The 19,995-nt window shown below is 37.4% G+C and overlaps 1 protein-coding gene across 1 annotated transcript in view; it reads right to left on the reverse strand.

Annotated features, from left to right (window-relative positions):
- The window catches only part of BRWD3 (bromodomain and WD repeat domain containing 3), a 227,938-nt gene that overhangs the window by 176,243 nt on the left and 31,700 nt on the right, over positions 1 to 19,995 (reverse strand). Inside the window, 1 exon segment of the mRNA XM_037821172.1 lies at positions 273 to 433. Coding sequence (XP_037677100.1) covers positions 273 to 433 — 161 coding nt within the window.

The raw sequence follows: 19,995 nt of genomic DNA on the forward strand, positions 1-19,995 counted from the left end.
ACTTGTTTCACAAAAATTAACCACCTCCGGAATATGAGGCCAATTGAAGATTTAATTTTTTAAATTAAACTTCTCCAAAGATACTGGACCTCATGATTCACCCATTTACTTATATAGAATGAAGAAAGATTTTTCAATTTCTACTGACCTTTTTGGCATTCATATGTCCAAAAAGGTTGAAATGTTTCTAAAACATAATGCAATGCCATAAAGTCTAGATGCAAACATTATAAATCTCTAATGTGTTAAAGTATCACAAATTTTAAACTCACTGTAAAAATTCTTCTCCCACTTCGGTCAAATGCTACGCAGTAAACAGATGACAAGTGCCCCAGAATTCTCTTATGCATCTTAATGTGCTGGTAAGCAGATGAAGGGAAAATATGGCTGAAGCGACTGCATCCGGTTAATTGCCTGGCAGAGGTGATATTTACTGGGAAAAAAAATAGGAAATTCACTTCTTAAAACCTAAAAGTGAAACCTACTTCATGAAGTTAAATGTTGAATATTAAGATGAAACAAAACAGGGTATACACGCAAAAGCAATTCTACCCTGCGAGAATTCTAAATTCACAAATTTCATAATTTTCTGAACTCAAGTTCAATGCCTGAAAATACCATTATATTAAATCACTGCTTGCCTTACTATGGTGTGCTGGTTTGAATGTATTATGTCCCCCAAAATGCCATTTTCTTGATGTAATCTTGTGTGGGCAGACGTAGCAGTGCTGATTAGATTGTAATTCCTTGAGTGTTTCTGTGGAGATGTGCCCCACCCAACTGTGGGTGATGAGTCTGATTGGATAATTTCCATGGAGGTGTTACCCCACCCACTCAGGGTGGGTCTAAATTAAATCACTGGAGCCATATAAATGAGCTGACAAACAGAAGGAACTCAGTGCAGCTGTGACATTTTGAAGAGCAACTGAGAGTGATATTTTGAAGAGGAGCTACAGCCAAGAGGGACACTTTGAAGAACACACTGGAACTGAGAGAGGAGCTTCAGCTTACAGAGACATTTTGGAGAGAGCTTTTGAAAGAGACTTTTGCTCCGGAAAAGCTAAGAGAGGACAAACGCCCCAAGAGCAACTAAGAGTGACATTTTTGAGGAGCTGAAGCCTAGGGAGGAACATCCTGGGAGAAAGCCATTTTAAAACCAGAACTTGGAACAATGCCTGCCCAGCTAACAGAGGTTTTCCGGACGCCATTGGCTATCCTCCAGCGAAGGTACCCGATTGCTGATGTGTTACCTTGGACACTTTATGGCCTTAAGACTGTAACTGTGTAACCAAATAAACTCCCTTTTATAAAAGCCGATCCATTTCTGGTGTTTTGCATTCCAGCAGCATTAGCAAACTAGAACATATGGTTTCCCAAACACATCCCAGTTTTGTCTTTCTCATTACACTATGGTCAAAGATACTGCCACTTTAAATATACAGGTAAATCTTACTATTCCAAAGGGAATAAAATCTACATTTGGTTGAATATTATACATCTTAAAAATTATGAAGGGATTTTAAAAACTCATGTCCCACCAGGAAGATGGCAGAGTATGTAAGGCAAAACAGGCTTCTCCTCCGTGAAAGTAACTAAAGAGGACCCAGAGGACACCCAGGACTCCAGTTTCAGAGTGTGACTGAACATAGAGGGTCCCCTACAGTACATGGAGGGGATGCCAACAAAAACATGAGAGAGATGGTGGTTCCAGGGATGGGGTGAGTTTATTCCTGCCTGACCACCTCCTGACCAGAAGTAGCAACACCACTGCCAGGCAAAGGAGTGAACAACGGCTCTCCACTCCCATGTACCTACCTTGACAGTTGGCTGGGGGGTGATATGCCACAGTTTGAAGGCAGGAAACTCCCATAAGGGAACCTGGCAGTCAGCATTTACCCTTCCCCCAGAAAGTGGAGGGGATGGTGCACCGGCAAGAAGCAGGGAAGGGAGAGATGCCTTACCTACCATCAGGAGCCCCTCCCACACCCCAGACTTGCGGGTGCAAGGCAAGCAGGGAGTGGGCAGGCAGGGCCCATGCTCCATCTGCAGGGTGCCCTTAAGAGGATTCCGTGCCTACCTGCTCAGGGCCCACATCGCAGTCCCAGGGCACGGAGTCCCCAGTAGATAAGGAGAACCTGCGCACTGAATGGTCCACCAACCAGTTTGGATTCCACCCCACACTGAGGAGAAGTTCAAGCAAGACCAGACTGATGGCGCCATCTACTGGTAGGATAGGAAAACTGCACTCCAGCAACCTGTACCTCAAGATCACCACCTGCTGGTAGGATTGGAAAACTGCACTCCAGCAAGCTGTAGCTTTACAAAATTATATATACTTGCTCAAATAACTTGGCATTTCCCAAAATAAACTTATCAAGACAAGCAAATGCCCTGAAGCCACAGAAAATTACAAAGCACTTGAAGAATCTAGAAGATGTGGACAAGCCAAACAAACAAATTAAAAAGCCAGAAGAGACCTAAAATTTGGAGTAATTAATTAAAGAAGTAGAAACAAATTTTCAAAATAACTCAACAAGATGGCTAAAGACATAAAGGAAATCAAGAAGACTCTACAAGAGCACAAAGAAGAATTTGAAAGAGTAAATAAAAAATAGCAGACCTTTGTAAATAAGACACTGTGTATCAAATTAAAAATATACTAGAGACACACAATACCAGCTTTGAAGAGGCACAGAAAGGATACATGAACTTGAGGACAGAATAATTGAATGCAACCACACAAAAGAACAAATGGGGAAAAAATTTTTAAAAAATTGAATCTGAGAAATGATGGACAACATGAAGTGAACAAATATAAGAATCATTGGTATCATAGAAAGAGAAGAGAAGGGTAAAGGGCTAGGAAGACTGTTTCCATACTTAGTTGGGGAAAACTTCCCAACCCTTCTAAATGATGTAAATATGCAAACAAAAGATGCCCAACAAAACCCAAATAGAATAAATCCAAATAAACCTACTCCAAGACACATACTGAAGAGATTATCAAATGCTAAAAAGAAGGAGAAACTTCCAAAAGCATCAAGAGAGAAGCAATTCATCACATACAAGGGAAACAACATAAGACTGTACTGACTACTCAGCAGGCACCGTGGAAGCAAAAGAAAGTGGTATGAAATATTTAAGATTCTGAAAGAGAAAAAATTGCCAACCAAGAATTCTTTATCCAGCAAAGCTCTCCTTAAAAATTGAGGGAGAGTTTAAAATTTTCACAGACAAACAAATACTGAGATAATTTGTAAACAAGAGACCTGCCCTGCAAGAAATACTAAGGGGAGCTCTACCAGCTGAGAAAAAAAGAAAAAAAAAACAGAGAGGTCTGGAGAAGAGCATAGAAATAAATAGTATTAGTAAGGTAACTTAAAGGAAAAGAGAGAGAGAAGAAAATAATAATAGATCTAATAACTAAAAACCAAAGGATGAGATGGCTGATTCAAGAACTCCCTCCAAAGAAATAACATTGATTGTGAATGGATTAAACTCTCCAATTAAAAGATACAGACTGGTAGAATGGATTAAAAGTATGACCTATCAAAATGCTGTTTACAAGAGACACATCTTAGACCATGTGACAGGAAGAGACTAAAAGTGAAAGGATGGAAAACACAAACTGCAAGCAAATAAAGCTGGAGTAGCTATATTAATATCGGTAAAATAGAGTTTAAATGCAAAGATGTCATAAGAGACAAAGAAGGACACTGTATATTAATAAAAAGGACAATTCAACAAGAAGAAATAACAATCATAAATGTTTATGCACCCAATCAAGAAGCTCCAAAATAATGAGACAAACATTGGCTAAACTGAAGGGATCAATAGACACATCAACAATAATAGTGGGAGACTTCTATACACCACTCTCTTCTATAGATAGAAAAACAAGACAGAGGACAGTAAGGAAACTGAGAAGCTAAACAATATGATAAATGAATTGGACTTAACAGACATATATAGATAGTTAAATCCCAAAGTACCAAGATATGCATTCTTCTCTAGTTCCATGGAATGTTCTCCAGGATAGATCACACGCTAGGGCAAAAAACAAGTCTTAATAAATTTAAAAAGTTTGAAATTATTCAAAGCACATTCTCTGACCATAACAGAATGCAACTGGAAATCAATAACCACAAAAGAACCAGATCTTTCACAAATACATGGCAGTTAAACAACACACTCCTGAACAAGTGGATCAAAGAAGAAATTGCAAGAAAAATTGGTAAATATCTAGAGACAAATGAAAATGAGAACACAACATATCAGAACCTGTGGGATGCAGCTAAGGTGGTGCTGAGAGGGAAATTTATAGCTCTAAATGCATATATCAAAAATCAAGAAAGAGCTAAAACTGAAAGACCTACCTGAACAACTGAAGAGGCTAGAGAATGATCAGCAAATTAACCCTATAGCAAGTAGAAGAAAAGAAATAATAAAGAATAAAGCAGAATTAAATGAGCTTGAGAACAACAACAAAAATAATAGAAAGAATAAATAAAACCAAAAGTTGGTTTTTTGAAAACATAAACAAGATTGACAGACCCTTAGCTAGACTGACAAAGTCAAAAAGAGAGAAGACCCAAATAAACAGAATCAGAAATGAGGAGGGGATAATTACTATGGATCACGAAGGAATAAAAAGAAAAAAAAATTAAGAGGCTACTATGAACAACTGGATGCCAACAACCTAGACAATTTAGAGGAAATGGACAATTTCCTAGAAACACATGAACAACTTAGACTGACCCAAGAAGAAACAGAAGACCTCAACAAACCCTTCACAATCAAAGAGATCCAATCATTCATCAAAAACCTAGCTACAAATAAAAGCCCAGGACCCGATGGCTTCACAGGGGAATTCTACCAAACTTTCCAAAAAGAATTGACACCATTCTGGCTCAAACTCTTTCAAAAAATTGAAGAAAAATGAACACTATCTAATTCATTTTATGAAGCTATTATCACTCTGATACCAAAACCAGATAAAGACACTACAGAAAAGGAAAACTATAGGCCAAACTCCCTAATGAATATAGATGTAAAAATTCTCAATAAAATAATTCAAATCTAATCCAGAGACACATTAAAAGAATTATACACCATGACCAAGTAGAGTTCATTCCTGGAATACAAAGGTGGTTCAACATAAGAAAATCAATTAATGTAATTCAACACATTAACAAATCAAAAGGGAAAATTCAAATGATCATCCCAATAGATGCTGAAAAAGCATTTGACAAAACTCAACATCCTTTTTTGATAAAAATATTTCAAAATGCAGGAATTGCAGGCTTCGAAAAGTTAGTTATCAAATTTATTTGGAAGGGAAAGGGGTCTCGAATTGCCATAGACTTCCCAAAAAAGAAAAATAAAGAGGGAGGACTTACACTTCCAGACTTTGAACTTACTATAAAACTACAGTGGTCAAAACATCATGGTATAGGAATAAAGATAAACATATTGATCAAAGTCATAGAATAGAGAATTTGGAAATAGTCTCCCAGATATATGGCCAACTGATTTTTGATAAGGCCCCTAAATCCACAGAACTGGGACAGAACAGTCTCTTCACAAATGGGGCTGAGAGAACTGGATAGCCATAACCAAAAGAATGAAAGAGGACTCCTACCTCACACCCTATACAAAAATTAACTCAATGTGGAACAAAGACCTCAATATAAGAGACAATACAATAAATCTCTTATAAGATAATATAGGGAAACATCTTCAGGATCTAGTAATAGGAGGTAGCTTCTTAGACCTTACACCCAAAGCACAATCAATGAAAGAAAAAAAATAGATAAATGGGAACTCCTCAAAATCAAAAGCTTCTGTGCCTTTGTCAAAAAGGTGAAGAGGCAGCCAACAAAATGGGAGAATATATTTGGAAACCAGATATCTGATAAGAGACTGATATCCTGCACATATAAAGAAATCGTACAACTCAATATCAATAGTACAAACAGCCGAATTATAAAATGGGCAAAAGATATGAAAAGTATTTTTCCAAAGAGGAAATACAAATGGATAAAAAACATGAAAAATGTTCATCTTCACTAGCTATTATGGAAATGCAAATCAAAACTACAATGAGATACCATCTCATACCAATAAGAATGGTTGTCATTAAACAAACAGGAAACAATAAATGCTGGAGAAGATGTGGAGAAATCGGAATATTTATTCATTGCTGATGGGATTGTATAATGGTACAGCCACTGTGGAAGACAGTTTGGCGGTTCTCAGAAAACTAGATATCAACTAACCCTATGATCCATCAATTCCACTTCTCAGTATAAACACAGAAGATTTAAAAGCAGTGACATGAACAGACATTTGTACACTGATGTTCATAGCAGCATTGTTCACAATTGCCATGAGATGGAAACAATCCAAGTGTCCTTCAACAGACAAGTGGATAAACAAAATGTGGTATATACATATATACATATGATAGAATACTATGCAGCAGTAAGAAAGAACAAGGTCCTGAAACATATTACAACATGGATGAACCTTGAAGATATAAGGCTGAGGGAAATAAGTCAGACACAAAAGGAGAGATATTTTATGTTACCACTTCTATGAACTCTCTGAACAATGTAAAATCAATGCCTTATAATAGAAGCTAGTGAGGGGGAATGATAATCCAAAAAAAAAAAAAAAAAAAAGAAAAAAGAACTCATGTCCAACCTCCTCAACCCACTCACCCCCATCTGACTCATATACAGCTGTCCCTAAAAGAGAGTAATACAAGAGACCTATACAGTGAAAAGAGAAGAGAAGTGATAACACCACTTTGGCATTAAATAACAAACAGTCCTTTCTAGGCTTGCTTATGAACTCTCTTCATTTGGTTTCTGAATCTGGAGGCTCTCCCTTCAGTTATCAATGAACTTTTGAGGCTTCATCTCCTATAAGGTCATCTTAGATTCTCTCTTTTGTTTGTTTGTTTTGCCTTATTCTTAATTTTCTTAAAAATCAGCAAGAACTACAGTGTTAAGTCTGCAAAATTCTCTTCAAAATACTACCTAGATTCTACACACTTCCTTGAAATGGAAATCTTAATCCCCATGTAAGAATTTATATCCATTCACATGTCCTATAAAATGCCTCCCATCTTCCCTTATACATTGAAAATACTTAATGCTTCACACATTATATTTTAATCAAAACATAGTATCCCTATAAGTGCAAAGTCACTTTCAGGAGAGGTGACATTTTATCTCACTTCATAAATAATATAGTACAAATGATAATAGCTTTATGTTTAAGCAAGGCAAAATTAAGGCAAGAGGATACTTCTGGGAAAATGGAGGCGTGGGGAGCTCCAAGACTCAGTCCTCTTGCCTATTAAACAGGCAAGAACAGACTGAAACAACTATTTTGAAACTCCAGAGGCCAAAAGAACACTGTATAACATCCAGGGAAGAGTAGGAGGAAGAGGCTGATAAACTATGGTCCAAGAACAGTAAATTGTTCTCTCCGTGCAGTGGCTACTGGTGCCCATCCCCCATTCTCACAGCAGACCACCATGGAGTCCACTCCCTGGCTAGCTCGCTGGTGACAGAAAGGGACTTAAAAATCCTCTACCCCAAGAACAGTGGTAGACATAGCCAATCACTGATCACAGCTTTTGATTTAGATCACTGGGTATATGGGGAGAAGAGTAATAAAATAAAGACAATCATATATAAGGGCTATGAAATGTATTGAGTGTTCTTTTTTATTTTCACATTTATTTTTTTTCTTTATTTTGGAGTAATGAAAATGTTCTAACATTGATTATGGTGATGAATGCACAACTATATGATGATACTCTGAGCCAATGTTTGCATACTTTAGACAGATTATATGGTGTGTGAATATATCTCAATAAAATTGCATTTTAAAAAAAGATCACGGGGGGCCCAGGTCTGAGAGCAGCTATTGTTTCAACCTGCCCCTGGACAAAGACAATGGCAGCCATTGATTCAATCCACCCCAAACAGGGGCAGAGGTGGTGGAGATTTAAAGACACAGCACTTCCTCAGGGCTGGTAGGGACAGTTAGCTGAAGGACTGTATTTGCTGGGCAGACCAGAAAAGCTCAGCTTTGGTGAGCCTTTCAATAAGCTTTTGCTGCACTTCCTGATCTCCTCCCCAGGGCACATTGGAGCCAGTCTATGCCCGCTTCATGGGTCCCTGGCCCTGTTATGGCTGTGAAACACTGATTTGGGAAAGTACTCTTTGGGGTGACCCCACTCCCAGAATTTGCCCGACAGGCAAAGGCAGCTTAAGAAAAAGAAGAGTGTAAAAAATCTATAGAGGCAAACAGTCTGGGACAAAAGCCTGCCAGTTTCAACCACCAGGGAGACTGTGGTCTGTCTCCTGGGAAACAGAGGGTTAAAACATACTCCTGTAAACAGGGGAATTCCAAAACAACTAAGAAGCTAAAGCCACAGGCCCAGACATAGGCCCAGAAAGACAGGGAAACACTGCATACTACATTCATCTTGGGCAGACCTTTTTGATGATAGAAGGGCTGAAGCTCAAGAATATCTGTCTCATCCCCAGCTGGCTACAAAACCAAAAAACAGACATTCCAGGGAATAAATCACAAAGTCAACAATTTAAAATATTAAAATATAAAGTGTGCATAAAAAGAGTACAAGACAAACAGAGAAAAAGGAAATGATGGCCATCCAAAGGCAGAGGATAAAAATAGAAGAAAACACCAATAAAAATATGAGAAAGTGGATATACCAAACAAACCCTTTAAAAAAATGATCTGAAGGAGATGAAGGAAAGTACAGAAAAAGAACTAAACACATAAGGAAAACAATAAATGAAGAATATGAGATTCTAAGTAAACAGACAGAAATTTGTAAAAAGACAAAACAGAACTACTGGAGTTGAAAACCACAATTACTGAAATGAAAAATGCCCAGGAACGTTGGAGCTGGTAGAAGAAAGAAGCAGTGAATTTGAAGACCAGACACTTGAAATGAGTCAGACTGAGGAGTGGAAAGGAAAAAAGAAGTATTAAAAGTGAAAATAGCCAAAAAAAGCAATGAGACACCATCAAGTGCACCATTATACACGTTATGGGATACCCAGAAGAAGAAAAAGGGGCAGAAGGAATAGTTAAAGAAATAATGACAGAGAACTTCCCAAACTCAGCAAAAGATGTGAATATGCACATCCAGTAAGCTCAGAGAATAAACAGGATAAACATGAAGAAAAATGCACCCCATCATATATTGATCACAAAATCAAGTGCAAAGGACAAGGAGAGAGTACTAAAAGCTGCAAGAGAAAAGCAACGTGTTATATACAAGGGAATCCCAATAAGGTTGAGTGCCGATTTCTCCTCAGAATCCACGGAGACAAGAAGACAGTGGATTGAAATACTAACAATGCTGAAGGAAAACAACTGCCAGCCAAGAATTTTATATCTAATGAGACTCTCTTTGAAAAATGAGGGAGAGATTAAGACATTCTCAGATAAAAGCTGGGGGAGTTCATCACCACTAGACCTGCCCTACAAGCAATGCTAAAGGAAATTCTTCAGACTGAAAGGAAAGGACACTAGACAGTGGTTCAAAGCCGCATAAAGAAATAAAGACCTCTGGCAAAAGTAAACATTTGGGTAATTATACATGCCAGTATTATTGTAGTGTATTGTTTGGTATGTAACTCTACTTCTTATTTCCTACAGGTGCTAAAATGCAATTGCATAAAAAGTAATGATAAATCTAAGTTTTTGAACATGCAATGTACAAAGATATATGTGATAAGAAGTACAAAAAATGGTGGAGGTACAGAGGAGTATAGGAAAAGTATATATGCATGCTATTGAAGTTAAGTTGGTATCAAACAAAAAATGACTGTTATATATGTAGAATGTTAAATTGTAACCCCATAGGAACCACAAGGAAAACAGATGAAAATATACCTATTCAGACAGAAATTATAAGACACTCAATATGCCTTTAAATATAAAAGCAGGCATTAACGGAAGTAAGGGACAAAAATGGTATAAGACTTACAAAGGCTAAATAGCAAAATAGCAGAAGAAAGCCCTGTATTATCAGTAGTGACTTTAAACATAAATGGATTATACTCTTTGGTCAAAAGGCAGAGACTGGCAGAATGGATAAAAACGCATGACCCAAGTATATGCTAACTGCAAGAGACTCACCTTAATTTCAAAGATATAAGTAGGTTCAGAGTGAAAGGACTGAAAAACTATACCATGCAAGTAGAAACCAAAAAGTGAGCTGGCTATACTAATGTAGGATAAAATATTAATATAGGATAAAAAACACTTTAAGTCAAAAACAGTTAAAGGGACAAGATGGTTAAAGGGACAATTCAACAGCAAGATATAACAATTATAAATATATATGCACCTAAAAGCAGAGCCCCAAAATAAATGAAGCAAATAATTACAGATTTAAAGGGAGAAACTGATGGTTCTTCATAATAGTGGGAGACTTTTTTAACACACCACTTTCAATAATGGATAGAACATCCAGTCAGAAGATCAATAAGGAAAGAGAGAATTTGAATACTGTGATATACAAACTAGATCTAACAGACATATACAGAAAATTGCACCCCAAAACAGCAAATCAAAGCCCTAACTACATATTTGGAAAAGCTAGGAAATGTACTGCATCCACCTTTGAAGGTGGATGGAGGAAAAGGTGTGTTACTTTAAGGCAGGTTTTCTTAACCTCATAACTATTAACATTTTGGGCAGATGATTCTTTGTTGTAGCAGGCTGTCTGTCAATTGTATGCTGTTTAGCAGTGTCCCTGGCCTCTAACCAATAGAGGTCAATAATGCACACACACATACACCCCAAGTTGTGCCATCCAAAAATATCTCCGGAAGTTTGCCCTGGGTTGAAAGCCACTGCTTGAGGGTATAAAAGCAAAAGAACAACAACAACAAGGAAAAACAACAAAAAAACAACATTGGGAAGGGGAGCAGAAGAAGATACAGAGACAGAAAGAGAAAGAGTAAGAGAAAGACACAAAGGACAGGTAAATAACTAGCAGAAAGGAAATCAATTCATTCATTCATCCACCAAATATTTCAGTCCTCAATGGCCAAAGGAACACAAGAATTAATTTCTCAGGCCCAAACTGTTAAATTTTGAACTATTACTGAAAACTATGCATCTTTATAGTGTATATAATTTTTTAAAACTCCTTTACATATTCATTGAGAATGGATATCTGTATCTAAAAGAATGAAAGAGGACCCCTACCTCACACCCTATACAAAAATTAATTCAGCATGGATCAAAGATCTCAATATAAGAGACTGCACCATAAAGCTCCTGGAAGATAATGTAGGGAAACATCTTCAAGACCTAGTATTAGGAGTCACCTTCCTAGACCTTACACCTAAAGCACAAGCAACAAAAGAAAAAATAGATAAATGGGAACTCCTCAAACTTGAAAGCATCTGTACCTCAAAGGAATTTATCAAAAAGGTAGAGACAGCCAACTCAATGGGAGAAAATATTTGGAAACCATCTATCTGGTAAGAGACAGACATCTTGTATATATAAAGTAATCTTACAACTCAATGACAATAGTACAAACAGCCCAATTATAAAATGGGCAAAAGATATGAAATGACATTTCTCTGAAGAGGAAATACAAATGACTAAAAACACATTTAAAAAATGTTCATCTTTGCTAACTATTAGGGAGATGCAAATCAAGACCACAATGAGGTATTATCTCACACCAATAAGAATGGCTGCCATTAAACAAACAGGAAACTACAGATGCTGGAGAAGATGTGAAGAAATCAGAACTCTTATTCATTGCTGGTGGGACTGTATAATGGTTCAGCCAGTCTGGAAGACAGTTTGACATTTCCTTAGAAAACTAGGTATTGAGTTGCCCTACGATCCAGCAATTTCACTTCTTGGTATTTACCCAGAGGACCTGAAAGTAGTGACAGGAATAGATATTTGCACATCAATGTACATAGTGGCATTGTTCACAACTGCCAAGAGATGGAAACAACCTAAATGTCCTACATCAGATGAGTGGATAAACAAAATGTGGTACATACATACAATGGAATATTATGCAGCAGTGAGAAGGTATGAGTTCATGAAGCATAGGACAACATGGATGAACCTTGAGGACATAATGTAGAGTGAAATAAGTCAGATACAAAAGGAGAGACATTGCATGTTACCACTAATGTGAACTCTGTGAAAAATGTAAAACAAGTGTCTTATATTATAGAATATAGGGGACCTAGAGATAGACAGCAGTCAGTGAAAGGGGAATGATAATCTAATAAGAACAGATAAGATAATCTTAATGATATGGGAATGCTCAGGAATGACTATGGTTTGTTAATTTTTTTTGTGATATGGTAGGAGCATAGTGGAAGCAATGAAGTTATTTCAGGATATTTGTTTTTCCTATTCCTTTACTCTATTTTGTCTGGAATTTTTTTTTTTTTTGATAAATAAAGTTAATAAAAAACTCCTTTACAAACTAATAATTAACTGAAAAGAAAAAAGTAGAAAATATTTGCAACAAATATGACAGTTTACTATTTTAAAATACATTTAAAAAACTTATCATATATAAGAATACCATCAAATCCCAATAAATGAGTGCATAAAGGAAATTACAGATAAGTCCCAATACAGGAAATACAAATAATAAAGCATCACAGAAAACGTTCAGCTTCTTTGCTAGCTATCAAAGAAATTCAAATGAAAATAATGAGGTACAATTTTATACCTTCTGTACCAGTTGGTATATATTATGTCCCCCAGAAAAAGCCATGTTCTTTGATGCAATCTTGTGGGGGTAGATGTATTAGTGTTGATTAAGTTGGAACCTTTGGATTAGGTTGTTTCCATGGAGATGTGACCCACCCAACTGTAGGTAATATCTCTGATTAGATAATTTCCATGGAGGTGTGGCCCCGCCAATTCAGCATGGGCCTTGATTAGTTTATTAAAGCCCTATATAAGAGCTTAGACCTAAGGAGCTCGCTGCTGCAGCCTAGAGAGGAACGTCCTGGGAGAAAGCCATTTTGAAACCAGAACTCCAGAGCAGACACCAGCCATGTGCCTTCCCAGCTAACAGAGGTTTTCTGAAGGCCACTGGCCATCCTCCAGTGAAGGTACCCAATTGTTGATGCCTTTCTTGGACACTTTATGAGCTTAAGAATGTAACTGTGTAACCAAATAAACCCCCTTTATAAAAGCCAATCCATTTCTGTTGTCTTACATTCTGGCAGCATTAGCAAACCAGAACACCTTCTAAATTAGCATTTAAAAAATTCTAAAACCTAATGCTGGCAATTTTTACTGGAAACTGGTACATGCATACATTCTAGTAGCACTGATATGATCCATTTGGAAAATAATTTGGCAGTACATTTCAAGAGCCATGAAAATATTCACACCCATTGCCCCACCCCTGGTACTCTATCCTATGGACATAATTGATTAGCAAAAAACAGTTACATGTACAAAATGTTTACTGGAATACTATTTATAAAATCAAATGTGTGTAAATAACCTAAAAGTGGAACAGGGCATGTTTAATTAAATTTTGGAATATTCGATGGACTATTATGTAGGCATTATTTGCTAAAATATAAAAACCATAGCAGCATGGAAGAATTTAGGAGCTACAATACAAAAACTATAAAACAAAAAATTATAGGTATACTATGATTTAAATAATGTAAAAATATGCATACATATATGGATAAAGACTAGAAAGAAACAAGAGAAATGAAACTACTGTTTTGTGTTTAAAATATAGGTAAATTTTTAAAATTTCACTTAACACTCTTAACAATATATTTTTTTCTTAAATACAAGTTTTCTATTAGGTTCTTCCTAGTCATCACTAACATTCAAAAAAATCTATTATAAGGTCTGTTGCATATTTGACAGAAACATTGTCAAACATAAATTCTCCCATCACCATGATTTTTTTATTCATCCAGCAATCCAGCACCTGAGATAATAACATGTATTCATTTTCTCAATCATTTTGTAATGTCTACAAGCCTTATGATCCGCACACTATGGAATTCTGTCAAAACTCTTTTGCATGGATTCTCCAGTTAGCCATTATTTTTCAGTACTGCAGATTCTTGTTTTACTCACATATATAACAGAATAGATAACCCAAATGATATTCAGGAACATTTTCCCCAATTGTTAATGGCTGATAACTGACTATTAAGATAAAATTTAAAAAGGTCCACTTTTGACCAACCCTTTAGTATTTTACTAGGAAGAAGCGGCTCTCATTCTTCTAGCATGAAAATCATATTGCTTCTTTGGGGAAAGGTATGCTCAAAGCCATTTTTCCTTTTTTTCAAAAGTAACAATAAAATGATGGGACACACAAATATGCACACTAAACTGTGACCATGTTGTATTTGAATGTCTCCAACAATTGCACTATTTGAGTGAATATTTTCTTCTTCTAAGATAATCACCATGCAGGTTTAGAGATGAGCAATTTAACTTCCACCATAACAAAGGAAAACAGAGTATTAATATGGGAAACAACTACAAATAAATGAGGGAAAACCCCCACAGTTTTATGCCTATCATTAGTCACTATAATGTTATTACTGTATTTCCACTGTTAAACCCTTTAAAATCTATAGTAATTCTTCATATTATGTAATTATTCAAAGAGTTTTAGAATATACAATTAATTATCTTGATTAATTACTTATTTCCTAGGCACCATAAAGGGTAGAAAATGTCATCCTATCCTTGTTTACTGAGGAATTTAGTCCCACAAACTCACAAAAGAGAAATATCAATACAGCTGTAAAAGCACTGGTTAAAATAGGGCAACCAATGAGCATAATTTCAGTAAGAAAAAAGTAATGCCTGCTTCTCCATCTACTGTTGTTAGGATATGGCAACCTTTGAAATATAGTACACTGCAGTGGGAGGGAATGGGGAGCTATTGCTTAATAGGCAGAGAGGGGCCTTGAAAAAGTTTTGGTAATGGAGGTCGGTGATGGCACAACATTGTGAATACAATTAAGTCCACTGAATTGTATATTTGAAAGAGGTTAAAATGGGAAATTTATGTATATATGTTATGTATATATGTTGCCACAATAAAATAATTTTTTAAATAATACGCTGCAGTTACGATGCCTTTCTATCTGGGAAGCTGAGATGGTTACGGTTATATTCTAACCATTAACTACAGAATGTTTTCTCTTGAGTAAAGATGTGAACATGCCAATTGTTTCTTACAATATTAGAAGAACTTTCCTTTTGAGGAAAAAAACCTTAAGTCCTTGATGTCAAGGTATATTTCTTTGTACTTAGCAATGCTGACAAATTCAACTAGTAGATAAATCAGTCAAATTTATATATGTATAAAATGTATTTAAGTACAAAATATTCCATCCATAATTCATTGTCTCCTAATTTTTTTCTTTTATAATTTTGTAGGATGAGCGTCTAAATTGTTCTCTGACAAAACAGAAGATATAAATATAACCCACTTCACCGATAGACCAAAATTCTTAAAGATTCAAGAACAGGACAATATATTTATTCTGTATATTTTATAAATTTATAAAGTCATAGAGATCAGTAAACAGCTATCAAAGCAATAATTGCTTTCTTTCTTTAAACATATGAGTTATGACACTGTGCTAGACACTGGAGACAAAGCTCATAAACAAGTCAAACAAGGTCCCTGACCTCAAGGAATTTACATTCTACTGGGCAAAGATTGTATCCCTTATCCAATTTCAGGAAAGAATAAAATACATTAATAGGGAAAAGTGAGGAAAGAATAAAATACTTTAATATGGAAAAGTGATCTACAGAAATGCATTCAGCTCTCAAAATGTGCTTTTCTTATAGGCTCTCCAGGTGATGCAGATACTCTGCCAAGTTTGGGAACCACCAATTCTAGTCCAATCTCCCTTCCCAAAAGCTATCTCATCTTTAGCATATCTGGAAGATTGCCATTCAGTCTCTACCTGAACACTTCTGGTAAATAGAAGATTGATATTTCAAGATTGGCCAAGTTATTTGTTGAGCCACTCTAATTTTTGGGAGACTCTATCTTTAACAGAGCTCAATCTCTCTCCCTGCAAGTTTCAGACAGTTTTCCAGGTTCTACCCTTGGGTGCTAGACTAAAAAGTAAAAGGGTCAAATTCCTTTGTTACGTGGTGTTCTAGTTTGCTAATGCTGCAGAATGCAAAACACCAGAGATGGATTGGCTTTTATAAAAAGGAAGCTTATTTGGCTACACAGTTACAGTCTTAGGGCCATAAAGTGTCCAAGGTAACACATCAGTAATCGGGTACCTTCACTGGAGGATGGCCAGTGGCATCCAGAAAACCTCTGTTAGCTGGGAAGGCACATGGCTGGCGTCTTCTCCAAAGTTCTGGTTTCAAAATGGCTTTCTCCCAGGACGTTCCTCTATAGCAAGCTTGCTCCTCTTCGAAACATCACTCACAGCTGCACTGAGTTCCTTCTCTTTGAGTCAGCTCATTTATATGGCTCCACTGATCAAGGCCCACCCTGAATGGGTGGGGCCACGCCTCCATGGGAATATCTCATCACAGTCATCACCCACAGCTGGGTGGGGCACAGTCCAAGTAAATCTAATCAGCACCAAAACGTCTGTCCCACAAGACTACATCAAAGATAATGGCGTTTGGGGGACACAATACATTCAAACTGGCACATTCCACCCCCTGGACCCCAAAATGACATTATATTTCCAAATACAAAATACATTCATTCCATCACAATATCACAAAAACTTAAATCATTTCAGTAACAAAAGTCAAGTACAAGATCCTATCAAAATCAATTAAAGGCATGGTGGGTCCTAAGGAATAATTCTCCTTTAGCTTTGGATCTGTGGACTTAGAACAAGTTATATGCTTCCAATATACAAAGGAGGGACATTCATAGGATAAACATTCCCATTGCCATAAGGAGAAAGAGTAAGGAAAACAGGGTTAACAGGACCAAAACAGTTCCTAAAACCTGCAGGACAAACTCCATTAGATTTCAAAGTCTGAGAGTCATTAACAGAACGACGTTGCATCCTTGGGGCTTGAGAGAGCTGGAGTCTAACCCTTCCTAAGGGCCTTTGTGGCAGCCCTTTCCTCTCCAAACACTTGGGTGAGTGCTCCAACATATCCACACATTGGGGAGACCACCTTCTCGGCCCCACCCTCCTCAAACATCGGGGCAGCTCTCGGATTCCCTTCCATCTCCGGGGCACATGCTCAACCCCTTCAGAACAGTGTGGTGGCAGCCAGGCTCTCCCCAATTCCCTGGGAATGTGCTCCACCCTCTTTGGGGCTTGGGGTGGCAAGGCATTTCCTGAGCATCGAGGCGGAAGGCCCACCCTGGACCTCCAGGGCAAACTCACCCTTTCCATGCATGTGGGCCACTCCGCTCTCCCAGCCCAAGACCTCTTGACTCTAGACCTCAACCTCCATGGCTCTGTCTTTGAAGAAATTTTTCCTTCAGTTTGTTCCTTGTCTGTCCTCTCCAGTCCACACTGGCAATGGCTCTGTCTGTAAAGATCTCGCAAAACTTCTGTTGGCTTCGCATGAAGCATGCAGGGGTCAAAGCCATCAGACAGTAGGACTTTCCACAAATCCTTTCTGCTTAACTCCTTTTCCAATCTTGGCTTGTACTGAAATGGTGGCTGGGTTCCATGTTTGGTTACATCCTCACATTGGGCTGTAGCTTCTGGAATTCCACCCCCTGGAAGCCTGTAATTTTCCAAGCTGTCAGCTTCTGGTTTCTTTGAACCCAAGAGTTCAGTTCTAAGTTTATCTCTCTCCACTCGCATTTTACTATAAGCTGCAAGGAGAAGCCAGGTTACATCCTCCACATGTAGTCTGAAGATCTCTTCAGCTAAGTATTCCAGGTTGTCACTTTCAAATTCTTCCTTCCATCTGACACCAGGACTCAATTTTGCCAAATTCTCTACCACTTTAAAACAAGGATCGCCTTTCTTCCAGTTTGCAACAACACATTCATCATTTCTGTTCAAGGCCTCATCAGAAGTATCTTTAGAGTCCATATTTCCACAAACAGCCTCTTCAAAGCAGTTTAGGCCTTTTCTATCAAGCTCCTCACAACTCTTCCAGAAACTCCCCATTATCCATTTAAAAAGCTGTTCCAACATGTTTGGTATTTGCAAACTCAGCAGCATCAGCACCCCACTCTCGGTACCAAAATCTGTTCTAGTTTGCTAATGCTGCAGAATGCAAAACACCAGAGATGGATTGGCTTTTATAAAAACGGAGTTTATTTGGCTACACAGTTACAGTCTTAGGGCCATAAAGTGTCCAAGGTAACACATCAGTAATCGGGTACCTTCACTGGAGGATGGGCAATGGCATCTGGAAAACCTCTGTTAGCTGGGAAGGCACGTGGCTGGCGTCTGCTCCAAAGTTCTGGTTTCAAAATGGCTTTCTCCCAGGACGCTCCTCTCTAGCAAGCTTGCTCCTCTTCAAAACATCACTCACAGCTGCACTGAGTTCCTTCTCTTTGAGTCAGCTCATTTATATGGCTCCACTGATCAAGGCCCACCCTGAATGGGTGGGGCCACACCTCCATGGGAATATCTCATCAGAGTCATCACCCACAGCTGGGTGGGGCACAGTCCAAGCAAATCTAATCAGCACCAAAACATCTGCCCCACAAGACTACATCAAAGATAATGGCATTTGGGGGACACAATACATTCAAACTGGCACAGGTGGTAATCCTGGTAACCCATGAAATATTTAAAGATAGCTATCATTTGTTCCTTAAGTCCTCTCTCAGTATGTGAAGTCCCTTCTATAATACTCACAGACATAACTTACAGACACCTCTCTTTCCTATCACCCCCTAAGAAAAACATTCCTTCACTATAACCATTACTATGGCTATTTTCCTCTGGGAAGTCTCTAGTTCTTCAAAGTCTAAGCCTCTTAAAATAACAAGAACTGGGCAAAATATTTAAGTGGTATGATTAGCACAGAGTACAGTGGATTGTTTCCCTTAAATCAGAAAACTACACTTCTATTAATGCAGCTCAAGATTACAAAAGATTGCATTACATTTCATAAAACAATTGCCTTGTAGTATCTAGTGATCAGAAGAGAAGATGCAGTTAATTTGACATAAGTTCCTACCAATCACCTCTTTCTTTTTTAAGAGTACACAAACCATCTGTCAAAAAAAGCTGTTTATAATTTTGCCTGGGGTTAAAACTAAATTCACCAATCTAAACTTTATGGAATCTACTCCGTTCCCTTTTATATACTTGCTCCTTGTGCCATTTGCATTTTTCTAGTCTGCTCTAATTTCACCAAGAATATCTACCAGAGAAAACTAGTTCAGTATACCAGGATTTAATTCATTTGGGCCTCCTAAAGCAGCTAATACTTGTGTATCTTGGTTTTTGTTTTCTTCAATCATGCTTACTCTACCTTTTCTACTGTATAGGTCACTCCGTTTGATAGAGAAAACTAAAGCAAAATATGACTGTCACTAGCTCTTATATCTTTATCTATATCTATCTATCTATCTATATTATGCCATCTATTCTCATACAATATATCCATAGGTCTCCTCCCTATATGCTAATTAGCACTTTAAAGGTTCTTTCAGGTATTCCTATTGGGTTGAACCACATGAAATTTCTAATATTCAACCATTTTTTTTTTACCTACAAAAACAACAACTTCATATGGCTCAACATAATAGCTATAATTGGAGGATGTTGGGGGGAGGCACTGAGCATTGGTTTGATCTGGGTATCCTGTTTCTTTGCCTTTCTATTAGGAAAGCATCACCCATACTGTTCATTTGGTCAGTCTGTAGTATATTCTCATACAGATTTCTCATTCCTTTTATCTCTACTCACTGTTTTTCATAGTATAGCCACATTTTGGTCTGTGTATGTCTAAATACATTTA

This window comes from Choloepus didactylus, chromosome X, assembly GCF_015220235.1.
Source record: "Choloepus didactylus isolate mChoDid1 chromosome X, mChoDid1.pri, whole genome shotgun sequence".
Taxonomy (NCBI): Eukaryota; Metazoa; Chordata; class Mammalia; order Pilosa; family Megalonychidae; genus Choloepus; species Choloepus didactylus.